The sequence below is a fragment of the Cetorhinus maximus genome, chromosome 8 (genome assembly GCF_964194155.1).
Source record: "Cetorhinus maximus chromosome 8, sCetMax3.hap1.1, whole genome shotgun sequence".
NCBI lineage: Eukaryota > Metazoa > Chordata > Chondrichthyes > Lamniformes > Cetorhinidae > Cetorhinus > Cetorhinus maximus.
This window is the reverse complement of record NC_135886.1, coordinates 4,276,010-4,295,065: the sequence shown is the minus strand read 5'-3', so window position 1 is coordinate 4,295,065 and position 19,056 is coordinate 4,276,010. Positions and strand designations below refer to the sequence as shown.

At 40.1% G+C, this 19,056-nt stretch overlaps 1 protein-coding gene across 1 annotated transcript in view; it reads right to left on the bottom strand.

The window, feature by feature from the left end:
• The window catches only part of LOC144683380 (solute carrier family 41 member 1-like), a 56,226-nt gene that overhangs the window by 3,869 nt on the left and 33,301 nt on the right, over positions 1-19,056 (bottom strand). Inside the window, exons 3-9 of the mRNA XM_078546335.1 lie at positions 18,374-18,445; positions 16,639-16,783; positions 15,027-15,173; positions 13,556-13,703; positions 11,370-11,449; positions 9,625-9,759; positions 4,006-4,154 (exon numbers count right to left, since the gene is read on the bottom strand). Coding sequence (XP_078402461.1) covers positions 4,006-4,154; positions 9,625-9,759; positions 11,370-11,449; positions 13,556-13,703; positions 15,027-15,173; positions 16,639-16,783; positions 18,374-18,445 — 876 coding nt within the window. The remainder of the gene's footprint in view (positions 1-4,005; positions 4,155-9,624; positions 9,760-11,369; positions 11,450-13,555; positions 13,704-15,026; positions 15,174-16,638; positions 16,784-18,373; positions 18,446-19,056) is intronic.

Below are 19,056 nucleotides of genomic sequence, written 5' to 3'. Positions count from 1 at the left end.
TCAGTGGGTTGCTAGGCCATTTCAGTGGGCAGTTAGGAGTCAATCAAATGGCTTTGGGTCTGAAGTCACCAAAAAAAAAACATAGGGACAGATGGCAGATTTCCTTCCCTAAAGGACTTTAGATGAACAAGGTGGATTTTTGTGACAATCCATTATTTGATGGTCACCCATTACTGATACTAGCTTTTTATTCCAGATTTTATTTAACTAATGGAATTTACTCCTGCTTCCATGCTGGGATTTGAATTCATGCGTCTGGATCATTAATCCAGGCCTTTGGATTATTAGTCTAATGCTACCATATATTGATATTGTGCAATGTGACAGGATTAATTAATGACCGCAGAGTGAAGGCACCCCTAGATAGCAGCAACCACAATATGATTGAATTTTACATCCAGTTTGAAAGGGAGAAGAGTGGGTCTAAGACTAGTATTTTAAACTTAAATAAAGGCAACCATGTGGGCACGAAAGCTGAGTTAGCTGAAGTGAACTGGGATACCAGGCTAGGGGGTAGATCAATACAGAAACAATGGCAGACATTTAAGGGGATATTTCAGAATACTCAGAATAAGCATATTCCTACTATAAAGAAAAATTCTATCACCACCTATGGTTATCTAAAGTGGTTAAGGAAACCATCAACCTTAATGAAAAAGCATATAACTGCGCAAAGATGAGTGGCAGGTCAAATGATTGGTCAGAATAGAAAGAACAGCAAAGAATGACTAAAAGGTTCATCAGGAGAAAGAAATTAGAGTATGAGAGGAAGCTAGCTAGAAATGTAAAAACGGATAGCAAGAGTTTTTACAGGTATTTAATAAGGAAAAGAGTAAGTAAAGTGAGTGTTGGTCCTCTAGAGAGAATGGGGAGATAATAGTAGATAATAAGGAAATGGCAAATTAAATGAACAAACATATTGCTTCTTTCTTCACTATAGAGGATACAAAGAAACATTCCAGTAATAGCTGTAAATCAGGAGGTGGAAGGGAGAGGGGAACTTGGTGAAGTTACAATCATTAGGGAAGCAGTACTAAGCAAACTGATGGGGCTGCTGGCTGACAAGTCTCCAGGTCCCAATGGACTTCATCCTAAGGTCTTAAAAGAGATGGCTAATGGGGCACGTTGGTGTTAATTTTCCAAAATTTGCTGGATTCTGGAAAGGTTCCATCAGACTGGAAAGTAGCAAATATAATCCCTCTATTCAAGAATAGAGGGAGGCAGAAAACAGGAAACTATAGGCCAGTTAGCTTGATGTCTATAGTGGGGAAGGTGCTAGAATCGACCATTAAGGAGGTTATAGCCGGACACATAGAAAAACTCAAGGTAATTGGGAAGAGTCAGCATGATTTTGTCAAAAGGAAATCATGTTTAACCAATTTATTGGAATTCTTTGAAGGAGTAACACATGTTGTGGGTAAAGGGGAACCTGTAGACATGCTGTATTTGGATTTCCAGAAGGCATTTAATATAGTGCCATGTCAAAGGTTATTGCAGAAAATAAATGCTCAAGGTGAAAGGGAGGTAACAAATCACCATGGCTGGCAGAAAACAGAGTATGCATAAATGAGTATTTTCCTGATTGGCAGGATGTGACAAGTGCTCACAGGGGTCTGTGCTGCGGCTTCAACTTTTTTACAATTTATGTCAATGCCTTAGATGACAGGAGTAAAGGCATGGTAGCTAAATTTTCAGATGACACAAAAGGTAGGTAGGAAAGTATGTTGTGAAGAGGACATATGGTGACGGATCTAGATAGGTTGAGTGAATGGGCAAAATTATGGCAGATGGAGTATCAAGTGGGAAAATGTGAAGTTGTTCACTTTGGCAGGAAGAATAAAGAAGCAGAGTATTACTTAAATGGAGAATGGCTGCAGAATTTCAACGTGCAGAGTGATCTAGGTTTTCTCATGTATGAGTCATAAAAAGTTAGTTTGCAGGTTCAGCAAGTAATTAAGGCGGCTCATCGAACGCGGTCCCTTATTATGAGAGGAATTGAACAAAAAGGTAAGCTATACAGGGCACTGGTGAGACCACATCTAGAATATTGTGTGCAGCTTTGGTCTCCATATTTAAGGAAGGATGTAAATGCATTGGAGACGGTTCAGAGGAGGTTTATTAGATTGATACCTGTAAAGGGCGGGTTGCCTTATGAGGTAAGGTGAGGCAGACTGGGTTTGTTTCCACTGGAGTTTAGAAGAGTGAAAGGTGACTTGATCAGAGTTTAGAAGATCCTCAACAGTACTGACAAGGTGGACGTGGGAAGGATGTTTCCTCTTGTGGGTGAGTCCAGAACTAGAGGACACTTTTAAAATTAGTGGTTGTCCTTTTAGGACAGAGATGAGGAGGAATTTTCTCTGAGGGCTGTGTGACTTTGGAACTCTCTGCCTCAGAAGGGGTGGAGGCGGGGTCATTGAATATTTTTAAGGCAGAGGTAGACAGATTCTTGTTAGGCAAGGGAATCAAAGGTTATCGGGGGTAGATGGGAATGTGGAATTCGAAACACAAACAGATCAGCCAAGATTTTATTGAATGGCGGAGCACGCTTGAGGGGCCGAATGGCCTACTTCTGCTCTTATTTCGTACGTATATACCTATTCCAGATGTTATGTTTACATCACACTTGACCAGAAGATATATATATATTTATAGAAACCAGTCACAAAGGTGGCAATTGTTTCATTTTGAGGGAAGGTTCCTCTGCTGGATTTGCAGAGGGGCATGTTAGTGGGGTGGTGAAAAAGGCATATGGGACACTTGCCTTTATCAATCGAGGCATAGATTACAAAAGTAGGGAGGTCATGTTGGAGTTGTATAGAACCTTGGTGAGGCCACAGCTGGGAGTACTGTGTGCAGTTCTGGTCGCCACATTATAGGAAGGATGTGATTGCACTGGAGGGGGTGCAGAGGAGATTCACCAGGATGCTGCGTGGGATGAAGCATTTAAGTTATGAAGAGAGGTTGGATAGACTTGGGTTGTTTTCGTTGGAGCAGAGAAGACTAAGGGGCGACCTGATCAAGGTGTACAAGATCATGAGGGGCATGGACAGGGTGGATAGGGAGCAGCTGTTCCCCTTAGTTGAAGGGTCAGTCATGAGGGGACACAAGTTCAAGGTGAGGGGCAGGAGGTTTAGGAGGGATGTGAGGAAAAACATTTTTACCCAGAGGGTGGTGACGGTTTGGAATGCACTGCCTGGGAGGGTGGAGGAGGCAGGTTGCCTTACAGCCTTTAAAAAGTACCTGGATGAGTACCTGGCACATCATAACATTCAAGGCTATGGGCCAAGTGCTGGTAAATGGGATTAAGTAGGTAAGTCAGATGTTTCTCACATGTCGGTGCAGACTCGATGGGCCGAAGGGCCTCTTCTGCACTGTGTGATTGTGATTCTGTTTCCCTAACCAGAGATGATTGAATGCACTGCAATCCACTCTCTGATCAAAATTAGATCATCAAAACACTAAATTGTGCATTGAAACATTTTTCCTAGAACCTTCTGATCTCATCTACTCTAATGCATATTCCTTATTACAATTTCTAATATTCTCAAGTCCTTAGTTTTCTTATTGAAGTCTCATAACTTCCTTGATTTGGCGACTTCCTCCCTTTTCTCTCATGTCTGATGTGCAGTCTGAGTTTCCCCCAATTCTCTTCCTCTCCTTTTGGATTTGCAGTACCATGCACAGAAAGAGTAAAGGGGTAGAACTGGCGTTAAAAGATCCTAGAACACACCTCAGGTGGGCTCCAGCCTCTGATGAAGATCTTTGTCTTTATTTGCACCACATACAAACACCCTGGCTCAAACTGAGAGCTCTTAATTGTGCGAATAACTGGCAGAGCCCACATTCTAATGTTTAGTAGCTCACACCTGGGTCACCACCAGGTTTGGTTTTTAATAGTTCCTCTGGTAGTTTTGAACAACATTCCAAATTTCCAAGTACTTTTGAAAAGTCCATAATCAATAAAACCCCAAAGATATTTTCAACTTTAAAAAAAAAGCAACGTACTTGTAATAAAGCAGCCATCATGTAGAAAGCTATAAATATTGGTGTTAGTGTTGTGTGTCCCCCTTGCATGGAGTTAATGGTGTACAGAAAGACTAGGTGTCCAGGGACAACTAGAAAGAACAAGACCCGAGCTGATCTCGAATTCAAATCTGCAAAAGAATACAAACACACAAATAGTTATCGTTTTTACAGGCACCGTACATGATTAAATACAGGAGTTTGTAATTCTGGACTGAAAGCTAATCCAGCTCCAGGAGTCATAAAGATTACAAAAATAAGCACAGATAAGGGATGCCATTCGGCAGAAAATGCAGTTTTGAAGGAGTTTTGCTCTACCCCTGACCAATGCTATTTTCAACTTTGGAGTCCTTGATTTAAACTAGGCTGAAATGACTGGTGAAATTTTCTACTGTCAGTTATCCTTTACTGCATTAATTTAAGAAGTGAAGAGTTTAACATATAAAATGTTTTTTTAATGAATAATTTGTTCAGATATAAACTACAAGAACAAAACTTTTCATATCATTGGAACCACAAGATGAGATGATCCTCAAAATCCTTCCAAAGAAACTGACATTTCCATCACACCATCTGTCTCTTAAATGACTCTGAGATTTTCACTCAATTTCTTGGAGATAATTCCTGGTGGTAACTATTCATGCTATTAAGATGTTCTACCTAGCATCAGTCCTAACTTACCAATAAGTATCTATGTCCTTTTGTCCTCCAGTTCTGATTTTCATTTCAAATTTTGCTTGGGATTAACCTTTCCAATTTCACTTAGGACGTTATCTACTCTCTCAAGATGTGCTCTCCTTTAAAGGTTGAAAAAAATCCAAGTTTTTCTACTGTCAGTTTGTTTTTCACTTAACTTTACATTAGTGACTTCTGCTCATTCCTATAAATACATCAAATCTCAAGTCCACTGAAGAACATGAAATATTACACTGTGCTGACCTGGGACTGAAATGCTAATTGAGGTTAACTGAAGAGGCATGTGAGAAATAGTTTCTGCCACTGCCCACTAATGGACAGGATTAATGTCTGGTGTCCCTGATAAAGGATTAGTTAGAATCTGCCCCAAGTGCATAAATGCATTTCAAAATGCTTTAAGCCTTTTCAACAACCATTATATAGCACATTTAAAGGTAACCCACAAAAGTATTATCAAACAACATTTGGCATCAATTTCAGTTCAAAAGGACTACGGTGACACAGACAGAGAATACTATATTCAACCTTTGGCTGATGAGTTTCTTGTGGCCGGAAATTAAACAAGCTTGGATAATTCCAATTAAGCATGAGTCCACAGCACATTGGCCCACTGTTCAGTACAATTGCCAGGCTAATACACAAGGATGGCTGATGAGAAAGGTCATTTGGTACAGCAGGAAATCAGATTGGAGGGAATTTTACTCTACCTCTGACCAGTGCTATTTTGAACTTGGGGGTCCTCGATTTAAACTAGGCTTAAATGAGTGGTGAAATATCCTATTGTCGACAGTTATCCTTTACTTCAATACAAAAAAACAGAACTAAATGAAGAATTTAGCATTTAAATAATGGGGTTTTTAAGGGATAATTTGTCCAGACATAAGCCAGGAGTGCAAAACTTTTCAAAATTTTTTAAACCACAAGATGAGATTACTCTTAAAATTGGTTATTTTGACACACGTTTAGCAGATCTCCTATGCTTGTTAGGATAGCCTCGGATGGAAGTGCAGTCTCTGAATGTTACTACAGTCCTGCTACAATTGTGTGACGTATCATCTGACTGACTGGTAGCAAATGCTTTACTGATGTTAAAAAATCATGACATTAGTGAACCAGATGGGTTTTTACAACAATGGTTTCATGGTCATCATTAGACTTTTAATTCCAGATTTTTATTGAATTCAAATTCCACCATCTGCTGTGGCGGGATTCGAACCCCGGTCCCCAGAGCATTTCCCTGGGTCACTAGCCCAGCAACACTACCACTATGTCACCACCATGTTTACATATATTTGTAATACAATCTACCTGTAGATGCATCTAAGCAACTTTTATATTGTGTAAGTAATTATGTTCCTCCCTCCACAAAAACTCTCATTTCTAATTAGTAACATTATAATATATGTGTTTGCGCTATTCCCTCTTGGCAGATAGTTAGCAATTCTTAAGAAGGGAGGACTTCACTTTGTTCATTCTTCTCTCCTCAAAGCATTTCCTATCTCTCTCCCTGCCTCCACTCACCCACTAAGTTATTTGTACAATTATAAAAGATATTGGTTTAGACGTTCAGCCCGAGTGTAAAGCTGGCTCTATCGAACTGTTGCCCATTTAGAACATGTTCAATTTTCATTTCTAAGTGATTTCAATCTGCCACATCCATTTGTCTCTGCTTGAGACAGTGTGCCACGGTTACAAGAACAAGTGAACACAAATCCTGATTCATATGCAGACAGTGAGAGGGGTGCAGACAGAAAAGCACGCACAGACAGGCGCACACAGAGACAATAAACTTACTATGAGTATTTTGAAGTTCCAACAGCAAAACAAAGGTGAAACTTCCAAATCAAGCTCCAGTCAGGGCAGAGAATAGGAGGGAAATTTAACAATTTTATGGGCCGGTTGAGTGCTTTTAAAAAAAGACCGTTGTGTAATTTTTCTATGCGGTTAATGACGTTTCAGGTGGTACATACTCACACCAGAAGAGGAAAATTGACAGACAAAAACTCACAGGAAACTATTGATGCAATTTGTTCAGTTTTGTGGTTCACACTGTCTGGTGAAAAGCGATTTTGTAAAAAGAAACCTAACCAATTTATTCATGAGTTTTCTGCCAATTATTCATTCCTCTTTGTAGTCATGGATTGAATTGAACTTTTTATTTGTCCATATGAGAGTTGCATATTTTAAGGGTCCATCTCAGTTAAGTGGTAACACATGCACCTCAGAGTCAGAAGGTTGTGGGTTCAAGTCCTACTCCAGAGACTTGAGCACATAATCCAGTACTGAGGGAATGTTGTTCTGGCAGGGGTGCTGTCTTTCAAATGAGACATTAAACTAAGCCTGTGTCTGCTTTCAGGCGGATGTAAAGATCCCAAGGCACTATTCAAAGAAGTGTTGTCCCAAGTGACCAAATCAATATTTATCTCTCAACCAACATCACTAAAAAACAGATCTGGTCATCATCTCATCACTGTTTGTGGGGAGCTTGCTGTGTGCAAATTATTCACCATGTTTCCTCATCTTACAATGGCAACTACACTTCTAATATATTTCATTGGCAACTTGGCATGCCTAGGAAGTCATGAAGGGCACTATATAAACTTAATTTTTTTGCATATTTGATTGGTAATTTAGCAGATAATCTCAAACAATCACCATTCACTTGTGGTGCTGCAGGGTGATACTGAAGTGTAATACCTTCGAGATGTTATGAGATAAATTGGCACTAGATGCAACACAATTAATAGGTGGAAAAATTATTATTGTTAGTTCTCAAATCCCTTTGGTTAGTTACTATAAACAGTGCAGGACAGTGGTGGAGTACACCAATAGACAATGCAGTTCTAAAAAAATACAAATATATAGTGTGATGCAACCAACAGTTTGCGAAACCAGTGGGCAAGTGTGTGTGAGCAGTTGTCTGCACAAATGGCTTGTTGGATACACTGTCTCTGTTTTCAAAGCTTGTTTTTTTTTAAAGATTGTCCCTAACTGAAAGATAAACTAAGAATTCAAACTTCTGGGAAATGGCTATGACTTTAGGTTGCTGGGGAAGCAGAAACTAGTTAAAACCAGGCAAAAGACAGAGCCATGAGACGATCTCAGCAGCGCAGTGCAGGCAGTTGTATGTGAGGCAGTTTAAAAGAAGGAAGCCTGAAGAACGGATCCAAAGCAGGGTTAAGAAATGTAAAACAAAAACAGAAACAGAAATACCTGGAAAAACTCAGCAGGTCTGGCAGCATCGGCAGAGAAGAGCATAGTTGACGTTTCGAGACTCGAGTTTTGCTGAGTTTTTCCAGGTATTTCTGTTTCTGTTTTGGATTTCCAGCATCCGCAGTTCTTTGCTTTTAAGAAATGTAAAGTTACCGCCAGTGCTTCAGTTATTTTAAAAGGGACTAATTAACCAGAGCTGCCCATATAGGGCTGCCCATAGGGGCTCTGGTGGATCCACGCCATCACAACCATAGCAAACGGAATACAAGGGGACTCTACAAAAGTGCACCAGTCTGTGAAGACCCTGCCTGTGGGACTCAGGTTGGTTGGGAGCTCATGTTGGAGGAGAATCTGTGGCCAAATCCTGCATGAAGAAAGGAGCTGGAATTGTACTTGAGGAAGGCAGAGTTTGAAGGACTTTGTAGTGGAGATTGGTGTCACATATGCTGAGCTACCTGATAAATCTTTGAGATCCATCTTTGTTATATCTGCTATTTATGATGTAATTAATAATTTATACTGACCATGTTCTAACATTAATTCATGTTTAATTTAAGTTGGCCTTTGGTTTCATTGTCAAAGTAAGCATTATTAAAAAAGTGAAATCTTGGTTTTCTTGTTGAGGTCAGTTGGTAAATTTGGTTCTTTTGGTTTGTTGATCTCTAAGGGGATCACAACAAGAATAAGACAAATCTGATTTCTGGTTAGGCTTTTGCAGCTGTAGTTACTGCCCTTAATTGGCTCTTCTACAATAATATCACAGGTCACAAAGCACACTGCTGCAGATCTCAAGTTCTATCCAATGCCCTAGCAGTTCACAGTTTTACTTGTTACGTCAAAACTTTAAGAGTGTTGTTAAATTGTATTTGATGGAGCAAAGTATCAAAATAATCTGCCTCACATAGTTGCCAAAACTCTACATAAAAAAGCACAGCAGAACTTCAAAGATAAGATAAGCATTAGTCTGTCATTGCCCAGGAAACAATGTGGACAGGGGAAAAGATTGATGCCCCCTTCTGGTTCAAATGAAATAATGCTCGGTTACAGAATCAGCTCTCTCCACAACACAGGAACCAATTGTTAAAATAAACAGGCTAGCTATGAGGCTACCATTTTCTAAAAACAAATCAAGAATGCAAATTGGTCACCCCTGAAAAATTAATACTTAATTAGCACTACACATTTTATAATCAAGTGATTTCCTTACCAACCAGGAATGAAGTGCCAGAACTGTAAAACACTGCGCCTTTAAGAGACAGGATGTTAAGATTTATATTGACAGCTCTCCATAAGGTGCATGAGGAGAGGCCAGGAGCTTATTTCACCAGTAAATGGAAGTTTCCTAGACTGCTCCTTGGAGCTGATATACTACACATTCCTCCCTCCTCAATGTAGAGGAAAAATTGGTCTACAAAAACTCACTTCAGAAATTGAGCAATTTACTCAGTTTTTGCAGCACTTCTTGTTTTGTTAAAAAAGACCAACTTGACTCTTTAGTGTTCTTCCTGCTTACTAGTAAATTTCCTTCTCAGAGCTGTGGCAATCCACCCTCTCTCCTTCATCAATGAGCTATTAAAAATAGCTGACACACATGCAACCCCCCCGACACACCCACTGGCTGACCGCAGCGTGATGAACCACAGATTGCTCGAGTGCTTTAGTGGCTTACTGGCCATTAAGGAGGTTTCTCACCTGAACTACAGAATGTGCGACAAGGGCTCGGGCAGGTCTTGTGCACGTTTTCTGGCGCTGCACCAGGCATACTGGAGAGATGGAGGAAGGTAGAAATTCTACTGGCCTGTACGGCTACTAGGTTGCCGCCAACACCTGAGGAAGGATGGAAGAACACACAGATCAAACAAAGGCCCACAACTCATCGCGTTTTTCAGAGAAATCTTACTCTGATTAGAATGTCTGAAAAATCACATTTAAAAGAACGACACTGCTTTTCCAAACCTTTTCTCAACTTAATGTCTAACTTTCATCGTTATGTTCATAGGTGACCCATGGCACTGCTCACAGTGAGCTGGAGGGTATACCGTTTTCGAACAATGGGAGCGTCAACAAAATGCACTGAGTAAAATGCGGCAGGGCAAGTGCTTCAGGAAGTAACCCGCTGCTCCTTAAAACCTATCCCATTGGCCAAGTTTTTGGTCATCGGTCCTAATACATCCTGATGTCATCGGTGTCATACTTTGTTTGATAATCGTCCCTGTGAAGTGTCTTTGTGCATTGTGCTAGATTAATAAATGCAAGCTATTGTTGTTAAGTGAGAAACTTACAGGAAACGGATGCCGCACACAAAGAACTTAAAGTATGACTAGTCAACTTCCTACAGCTTTGCTCACAGGGGATCAGGGCCAAGTGTAGTCTTCAGGCGAAGAAGGGATTAGAGATTAAGTGGACTATGCGTTCAAGTGTAAGTCAGTCCCCATTTTAAAAGTGCTTATTTTTATGAGCTCTGAGTTTATTTATTAATTGCAAAATCTATGGCGATTTGAGAAATCAGGAAGTGCGGAGTTCTTTGGAGCATGGGAGTTTCTCTGCAGCCAACAAGCTGGGAGGCATGAAACTGGGATGTTCCACCACCACTGGTGGGAGTGTGAGATTACAACCAAGTTTAGAGGCGTTCAATGGATTAGAGTAGAGCATATGGCCTGCTGAACCTGCTGCGCCATTCAATATCATAACTCATCTCGATCTTCAAGTCCACTTCCCTGCCCGTTCCTCATATCTCTAGATTCCCCGAGACTTCCAAACATCTGACTATCCCAGCCTTAAATGTATTCAACGAGTTTGCAACTTTCACCGAGTGCCAGGGTCCAGGTTATGCGTCCGCACCCACTGCTCCAACCCACCCACCCCCCCTCCCCTGACCCCTCACCCTATCAGCCAAAAAATCTAGGGCCCATTTGTCTCTATCCTCAAAAGGACAAACAGAACATATCTTACAGGTGTCTAAGAATCTGCCACAGGTTCCCCAACACTCGCAGAAAAATATTTGCAGACAACTGAGAATTCAGAGAAACAGACACGCGGATAATCAAGAGACCACAATGTTTACAGTGCATTCTGACGCCAGAGTATACAGTGGAAGAAACTTGTGATTTTCAACCTCCGGTGCCGCCCACTCATTTACCAAACATCACTGCTGTCCGTTTAGTGGAGCTCTGCAAGTCTAGTTTGTCAAATCCACATATGTTTCCAACATAGCGATTGAAAAGAATGTTTTTCTTTTCCCTTTTAATCTTTATAAATAGGAGATGGCAGAGCCTGCCGTACACAACCTAGCCAACGCATCATTCTGCAATCCATGTCTGCACTTGCAATCTGTTTTATTTCCCCACCGAAAGATAAAACTGTCTTCCATGCATTCGTATATTTTTTCTGAACCTCACAATGACAAAAATTCACAGTAGACAAATAAATGTACTTGCCATTGATAACAGGAGTGAAAACAGCGATCCCTGCGAAGTTTGGATCAGATACCGTTTTATCTAAAATCAGTCCACCAACGCTGAAATACAATCAAATTACACAGTTACAACACAGCACAAATAAAGTCTTTGCAATGTGTTAGAAGTTAACTGCAGATAAATTATTACAAAGATGGTAGTGGCAATCCCGTTTGAGATCCCAGCAAATTTATGAAAATTGACAATAAAATTCTACAAGTGCAATCATAGAGACTTTGCTATGAACTAAGCAGTAAATTGGTTTGGCAAGAGCATAATAAAAGTGTGATAAATAGGAACAGGGTCACACCATGCGGTCTCTCTCGAGCCTGCTCCATCATTCAGTAAGGTCATGGCTAATATTCCACATCAACTCCACTTGCCCTTTCTATCCCCAACTATACAAAAATCTATCCATCTCTGTCTTGAATATAATCAATGACTAAGCATCCACAGCTCTCTGGGGTAGAGAATTCCAAAGATTCACAACCCTCAGTGAAGAAATTTCTCCTCACTTTGACCAAAATGGCCAACCACTTTTCCTGAGACTTTGACTTCTAGTTCTATACTCTCCAGCCAGAGGGAAACAGCTTCTCAGCAACTACCCTGTCAAGTCCCCTAAGAACTTTCTACGTTTTAATGAGATCACTTCTCATTTTTCTAAACTCCAGAGAATATAGGCCCAATATAAATCTGCTCAATAGAAATAAAGATAGCTTTTATCAATATCCTTAGACATGCTCCAATTGTGAAAGGTAATGATCTTAAAATTCATTAGATTGTTCCCACTCACTCCTCGAATTCAAAAGGACATTTTACTGGAAAACGGGAAGAATTTGTCTTTGACTTTTTTTAAAAAAAAGTCAGCCATTTTCAAAAAAGAAATTCACGGGGGAAAGACACGAACACCCAGCACAGATTACAACAGGGAGTGCTATTGTTATACCCTCTCCGGGCTGTCACGTAAGTAGATATAGGGCATCAATTTAATCAAGGCAAGACTCTCCTGCCACTTGAGAGCAACTGATGCCTCTACAGCGGAGAAGCTGCTGATGAAAGACCCAAAGGTAGTAGCCATTGAGAATGAGAAAATGGAGCCTCCAAGTAAAATTCTAAGTGCACACTAGAACTAGTAAGTGGAGTGATCTTAAAGCATTTTAGGATGGCACGACGACCTTTGACCCAGAAGCAGTACTGTACACTAAGGAAAATTTATTTCTTTAAAATGTCTGTTGAATCTTTAATTGTTTTTTTAAGAATGTTTGGAAAGGACCTTTAAGGGTTTGCATCAATTGTAAAGGGATCAATTGTAATTTTCTTGGGTAAGATGAAATACTGGTCGATGTGACCTGACAACCCTTAACCTGGAAGCAGTACCAACAGGAAGTTGAGATACAAAAAGCCACGAGAAGACAGACAAAGAAGCTACGGCTATAAAGAAGACAGGAGAGCTGAGTCAAAAGGCCATCAGCCCACAGATGCAAACACAAAGAGAAAACATACAGTGACAGAAACAGGAACATAACTGTGAGAAAAAGCAAATCTCTCTCAGGAAGAGAGCAGTTTTTCTGTTTTGCAGCAAAGGAGACGACAGTTCTTGTGGGCACTGTGGGAGCTGGCTAAAAGGGTCTAAAACCTGGAAGGCTGTGGGAGTAGCTCAGGGACAATAAAGAGCTGGGTGTTTTACCAGAAGTGGCCAAATTGTGAACTGCAGTGTTATTGCTTGGTCAGTTGAAAAGAAACTCTGGGAAGCTACACCATCAGGACTGTCGTGACCCAAGGTAACGAGGGCTCATAGAAGTGTGCCTGGTTGATGATAATTGTTAGATAGGACTTCTGACCCACCTTGCATGAATAAAGAATAGAATAACGTGGAACTGTGTAGCCAAGTAGTGCTACATGTCTGCAGGAAGTGATGTGGGTATTTGTGGTTGTGTAAGACATAACTTTGTTATGTTGACTATTTAAAGTGAAATTTACCTTTTATTTGAAGTATCATTTGCCTGTCAATTCATGTGTAATTTAAGTTGGTTCTGATTCATGTTAAAGTAAAGTTAAATCTTATTGGTAATTTCTTCATTTGGAGTTTGTTTGGTAACCTTGATTATTTTGGTTTACACTTCCCCCACCAGTTTTGCAACAGATGATAAAGCTTTAGTCATCAGTACCTGCTAATGGTCATGGCAATAATAACAGGCTCCCAGCCAGAGTACAAGACCTCTCGTGTGGCTGGGTTCTTTTTTGATATGATGATCCAGAGAGGAGTCAAAGCCACAAAGAAAGCACACACTAGGGGGTTGATATAAGGATGTGCCTCTGTAATTACAAAAAATAGTTACGGCATTTTAATAAAAAAACATTTTCAGCAATGCCTACAGTAGGTCTCAAAGGCTTTCAAGTAAAAGCTTATGGGGGAAGATGGTGGTGTAGTGATATGTCGTCACTAGACTGGCAATCTAGAGGCCCAGGACTAATGCTGTGGGAACACGGGTTCAAATGCCACCATGGCGGCTGGTCTAATTTAAATTCAATGAATAAAAGAAAAATTAATCAATCGTTTTAATTAATCAAATTTAATCAATTAATTTTAAAAATCTGGAATCGAAAAGCTAGTCTCAGTAATTAAACTATCAATTGTCGTATAAACCCATCTGGCTTAGTCATGCTCTTAAGGGAAGGAAATCTGCTGTCCATTACCTGGTCTGGCTTATATGTGACTCTAAACCCACACGAATGTGGGTTGATTCTTAAACCCTCTCAAGGACAATTAGGGATGGGCAACAAATGCCAGCTCATCCAAATCCGCACAGGACACGGGACGGAATGGGCCATTTGGCCCAGAAGAGGAAAATGAAGGACGACCCAAAGTGCGATTATGACCATGAGTTCCATATCACACAACAATCACCACATCAACTTGCAGGAGGCACCTCATTTCTGCGCTCAGCATTTCAGGAGGCCATCGAGTGGATTGACAAACTAGGCATCCCATTAATGGCGTCAGTGTTGATATCAGGAGAAGGCAAGATTGGGGCCAACAGTGATGCCCCCACAGCTGAACAGCCTGCCCAATTTCCCATCACATAAAAGGCCTGGCTATTTGGGGAAGGCAGTGGTGGTATTCTGGGAGTGGTAAAATCATCCCCTAGCACGACTTACCACTTTCAGGGGAGGTGGGACAAAAAGAGAGAGATAATATTGGTAAGGGTGGTGGAGAAAATCTGACACAGAATCAGGGTTTTTCCCCAATCACAAAATGTCAACTGGAACATCTCCATGACATTTAAGGTTTGCTACAAGGTATGACAATACTGTATAATTTTTCAGCTTTTACAAATACTGGAATGAATGTACATATAGCACATACAGTTGAGGTCATATGCTGATGGATAAATCCTGCTTCTTTGAGTTGGGAAGGGTGGAAGGCAGTGCACTGATCTACTGAACCACTCACCCCTGATGGCCAGCTTATCCCACTAGCTTGTACACTGTACAGCTGGTCCCATCAATCTCATTCATATTCATTTCTGACAATCTCCAAATCTGTATCTGCTGAATGCATCCCAAAATTATGTGGTAGATGGGAACAGCAAAAAAAATGAAACAATAGTGATCATTGCATTTGTTAATATTACTTACGTAGCTGTATATAGAGACCCCAGCTGATTCCAGACAGCAGTGCCAAGGTGATAAGGTCCCCAAGGCTAGCAGCAATGGGTGTGGCCACATTATCAGGGTTTATACCTATCTTCCTTGAGCCAATAATTACACCGACCATGATTACCCCTGGGTGGGAAATCACAATAAAATTAGCAAATTTTCCTGCAAGATAACTAACAACATTTCACTGCAAAAGTCAGGAATTCCTAGGGTTTTGCTAAACATACATTCATATATGCACCACCCATCCTCTGTCCTGCTTTAGTCATTTTTTTGCAGAGCCTCTTGAACAGACATATAGTAATTGGACATATTTGGTGTTGACATGATTACCCTGCTATACTGCATCTTAAATCTCTGCAGCAGTTACAGGTGCAATTCTACTTGTGAGTGTTATCAATGAGAGAGATTGTCAGCTCAGAACAGATGCAGAATGATTCGTGAAGCAATTTAAACAAATATGATAATTAGGTACGAAACACACTGTCTGAAATAGGTGGCTCACTTAACTTGTCATAAGTGCTGACTTTGTAAGTGACGCGATGGAAAATGGTTAGCACTGTTTGCTCGAAACAGGCAGCTGCTCACGTTAGTGTGAACAGTATAAATAGCAAGGACTGTGTTATGTAGTCCTCGGAAAGTAATGCAAGATGTAGAACTCACTACAACATGGAGGGGAATAGCATAGATGCAGTTGAAAGGAAGCTAGATAAATATGTAAGGAAAAGTAATAGAAGGTGATGTTGAAAGGGAGAGACGAAGTAAATAAAAAAGAGCAGGAGAAGGTCGAATGGAGCATGCACAAAGGGCTGTGGGCTGAATGGCCTGTTTCTCTGCTGTAAATTGTATGTAATACAATAAAAATGATTAACCTCATGGGCAGTTGAAAAAGTAGAGATGAGAGGATCTTGTACAAGAAAAGTAAACGAAGTATGGACCAATAAAATGGAATTTTGGATCATTTTCCCACAACCCCTTGGCATGCCTTCTACTTGCTATATGTATTTTTGGGACAGTGTGTGGAAAAAGTGCATAATACAGTCCTTACTATTTATACTGTTCACACTAACGTGAGCAGCTGCCTGTTTTGGGCAAACAGCGCTAACCATTTTCCATTGCCATAGGAGACACTTACAAAGTCAGTGCTTATGACAAGTTAAGTGAGCCACCTATTTCAGACAGTGTGTTTTGTACCTTATCATATTTGTTTAAATTGCTTCACGAATCATTCTGCATCTGTTCTGAGCTGACAATCTCTCTCATTGATAACAGTCACAAGTAGAATCGCACCTGCTGCAGAAATTTAGCTATTTAATCGGATTTATTAACGACTACCCTATATTTATAACCTCTCGTTTTGGGCAACGCTGATAATCTTATCAGTTTAACATGTTCATATATTCAATGTACAAATAAACAAAATTAGCAGCATCAAAAGCTAAAACAGGTCCATGAAATCAGCAGCCTGCTGTAAACCCATTTATATCTTGCCCTTGTGGGTAGCAAATAAGTTGCCCAGCGGTCAAACAAAACGACATCCAAACAAGAGAGACAATCTTGATTACAGGCTACTGCAAAGTGCCCGTCTTACCCAATATGAGGGAAGCTATAAATGCTGTCGCCATGCTGCTGGCACATAGGAGGACAGCATGATCCAGTTGGAAGTGGCCCTCAGGAATCCAACCAAACACTACGGCAGCCACAGATGCCAGGAAACCAACCACAGTAGCCTGGACCTAAGAAGAGAAAAACAAAGACCAGATTTAATGACTTAAATGTTTTCACAAGGTAAATTTTTTTTTTTTTGGATAAGCTGTTCAAATTCACAACTCAAATTTTCCAGGTCTCTGACCCAGACAGGGTTACTTGGCCACTTTTTTTTTTGTCCTTGATAAAAGGCACTTACAGTAAAATTCAATTCTAAACAAAACAGAAAAATTGCTAAATTTCTCTGTAATTAACTAACCAACAAACCTGAATTCTCAGAAATTGCACATTTCAAAATTACGTGTTTCAAAAAGAGGCATTCTGGTTTTTATGAACGAATAATAATGGATTCCAAGTTACTGAAAGCTGAGTCTACATGTGAATCAACTGTCTCAAACAATTCTTCAGCTCCAGAGTCCCCTAATTCATTGCATTCTGTGCATTTACAGATAGATGCTCCTTACTCAAAACTACCCCCTCGTCTGCACATATATTCCAAGAATAACCGCTACCTCACACCAATGTCTACTTTTGAAAACCTTAAGCTTACATTTAATAATGCTAAAATCTATTAGAACTATTGTATATAATAGTCTACATGAGAGTTCCCAGTAAATCAACTGCAAACCATTTCTCACTAAATTCCAAGTAATAGCTCCATTCCACATTGTGGAATCAATGATTATTGTTAAAAAAATACCGCGGGATCGAACCAATCGATGTTGACATAGTACGCAAATGCATTAACTGATGCGATAAAATAAACAAGCTCAATCTTTGATCTGTGCGCATTTGTTTCATCTTGGCTGAGATAGTATTGGACCACTACCCTGGGCTTAATATCTCTAGCTTCAATCAGAGATAAGGGGGTGGGGGAGTGAGGTGGAAGGAGGGAAATTGGAAAGTAGTTACCACCCCCATTCCTGAATGTAAACCAGTGACCTTTGCTGGAACGAATGCACGTCTAATTAAGGACAGGGCTGTTTTGTCCTCTACATTTGAATAGCTTGTAGGCCACCTAAGCTCACACTAAGATCGGCCATTTCCTACTGTAATTTTGAAATGTGCAATTTCTGAGAATTCAGGTTTGTTGGTTAGTTAATAGGTACTGCAGCACAGCCACGGAAGCATATATGAGCGTCAGTGAGGAGTATAAAATAAAATGGAATGGGGGAAAAAAAAATCAAGTTAACCACAAACACTTGGGAGTGACTACAAGACTGTAATTATAAATACTTTCTGAATGCAACATCTAAAGAGCTCGAATTCTGCAACTACAGAAAGAGTTCATAGTGATCTGATTAGTTTCATGACTTCCAATCATTCCCATGTGTCCACTGTGTTTATAGGGAAAAAATATCACACTGGACTAGTGAGAGAGAGAGAGAGAGAGAGAGAGAAAGCGCTCTTGAGAGGGTCAGGTTGTAGCACATCGTTATTTCCTTTTTAAAAAATTATTACATACCTTGTACATCTGCATGAGAGCAGTAGAGATCCCCCACAGTCCATAAGAAAACTTTAGTTTTAAAAAAGGTCACGGGTTGCTTTCCCACTATTTACCAGTGGCATTAACACACCCATGCTCTAAAGGTTATAAGCTCTATCACACACAGACACACCTGAATTAGAGCCAGATTTCCTGTGATCATCTTCCATTGCTCCGCAGCTGAGTCCATTTGGCCAATGTTGGCCTGCGAAAGAACAAACACAAAACATGTAAACAGGTCAAAGGATAGCACGTTGAGCTCTCATTTCAGTATTTTTCAGAACTATGTCTGAACACAATAAATAGATTGGTTTGCTTCTCAGCTTTTATCTTGCACTGCAAGACAAATGCCAAACAAAATCGTAAAAGAGCTCTTAGCATTTCCTGTGACAACTTTTTTCCCTATATTTCTTAGGGCAAATACAAGTAGGAACTAATTCAACTTATATTCAATTCGCTTTTTTAAAAAAAAGATAATTTCATTCTTCAATATTCTCATACAATTTTCAAAGGAGATGAAACTCTAAAATAAAAATTACAGAATATCAGAACGCACTTCAGGATGAGGATCGAATAAATAATCTTCAGAAATTCCCAAGACAGGAACTTCTTTTTGATGCTCTCAATGTGAATACAGAAATGATGTTTAACAAAGTGTTTACCACTGCCCCCACCAAAACAATATGCATTGATATAGCACCTTCAGTGCAATAAAACATCCCAAGGCATGTCACAGGAGTGTTATCAAATAAAATTTGACACCGAACCTCATTGGGAGCTATTGGATTAGGTGACCAAAAGTTTGGTTGAATAGGA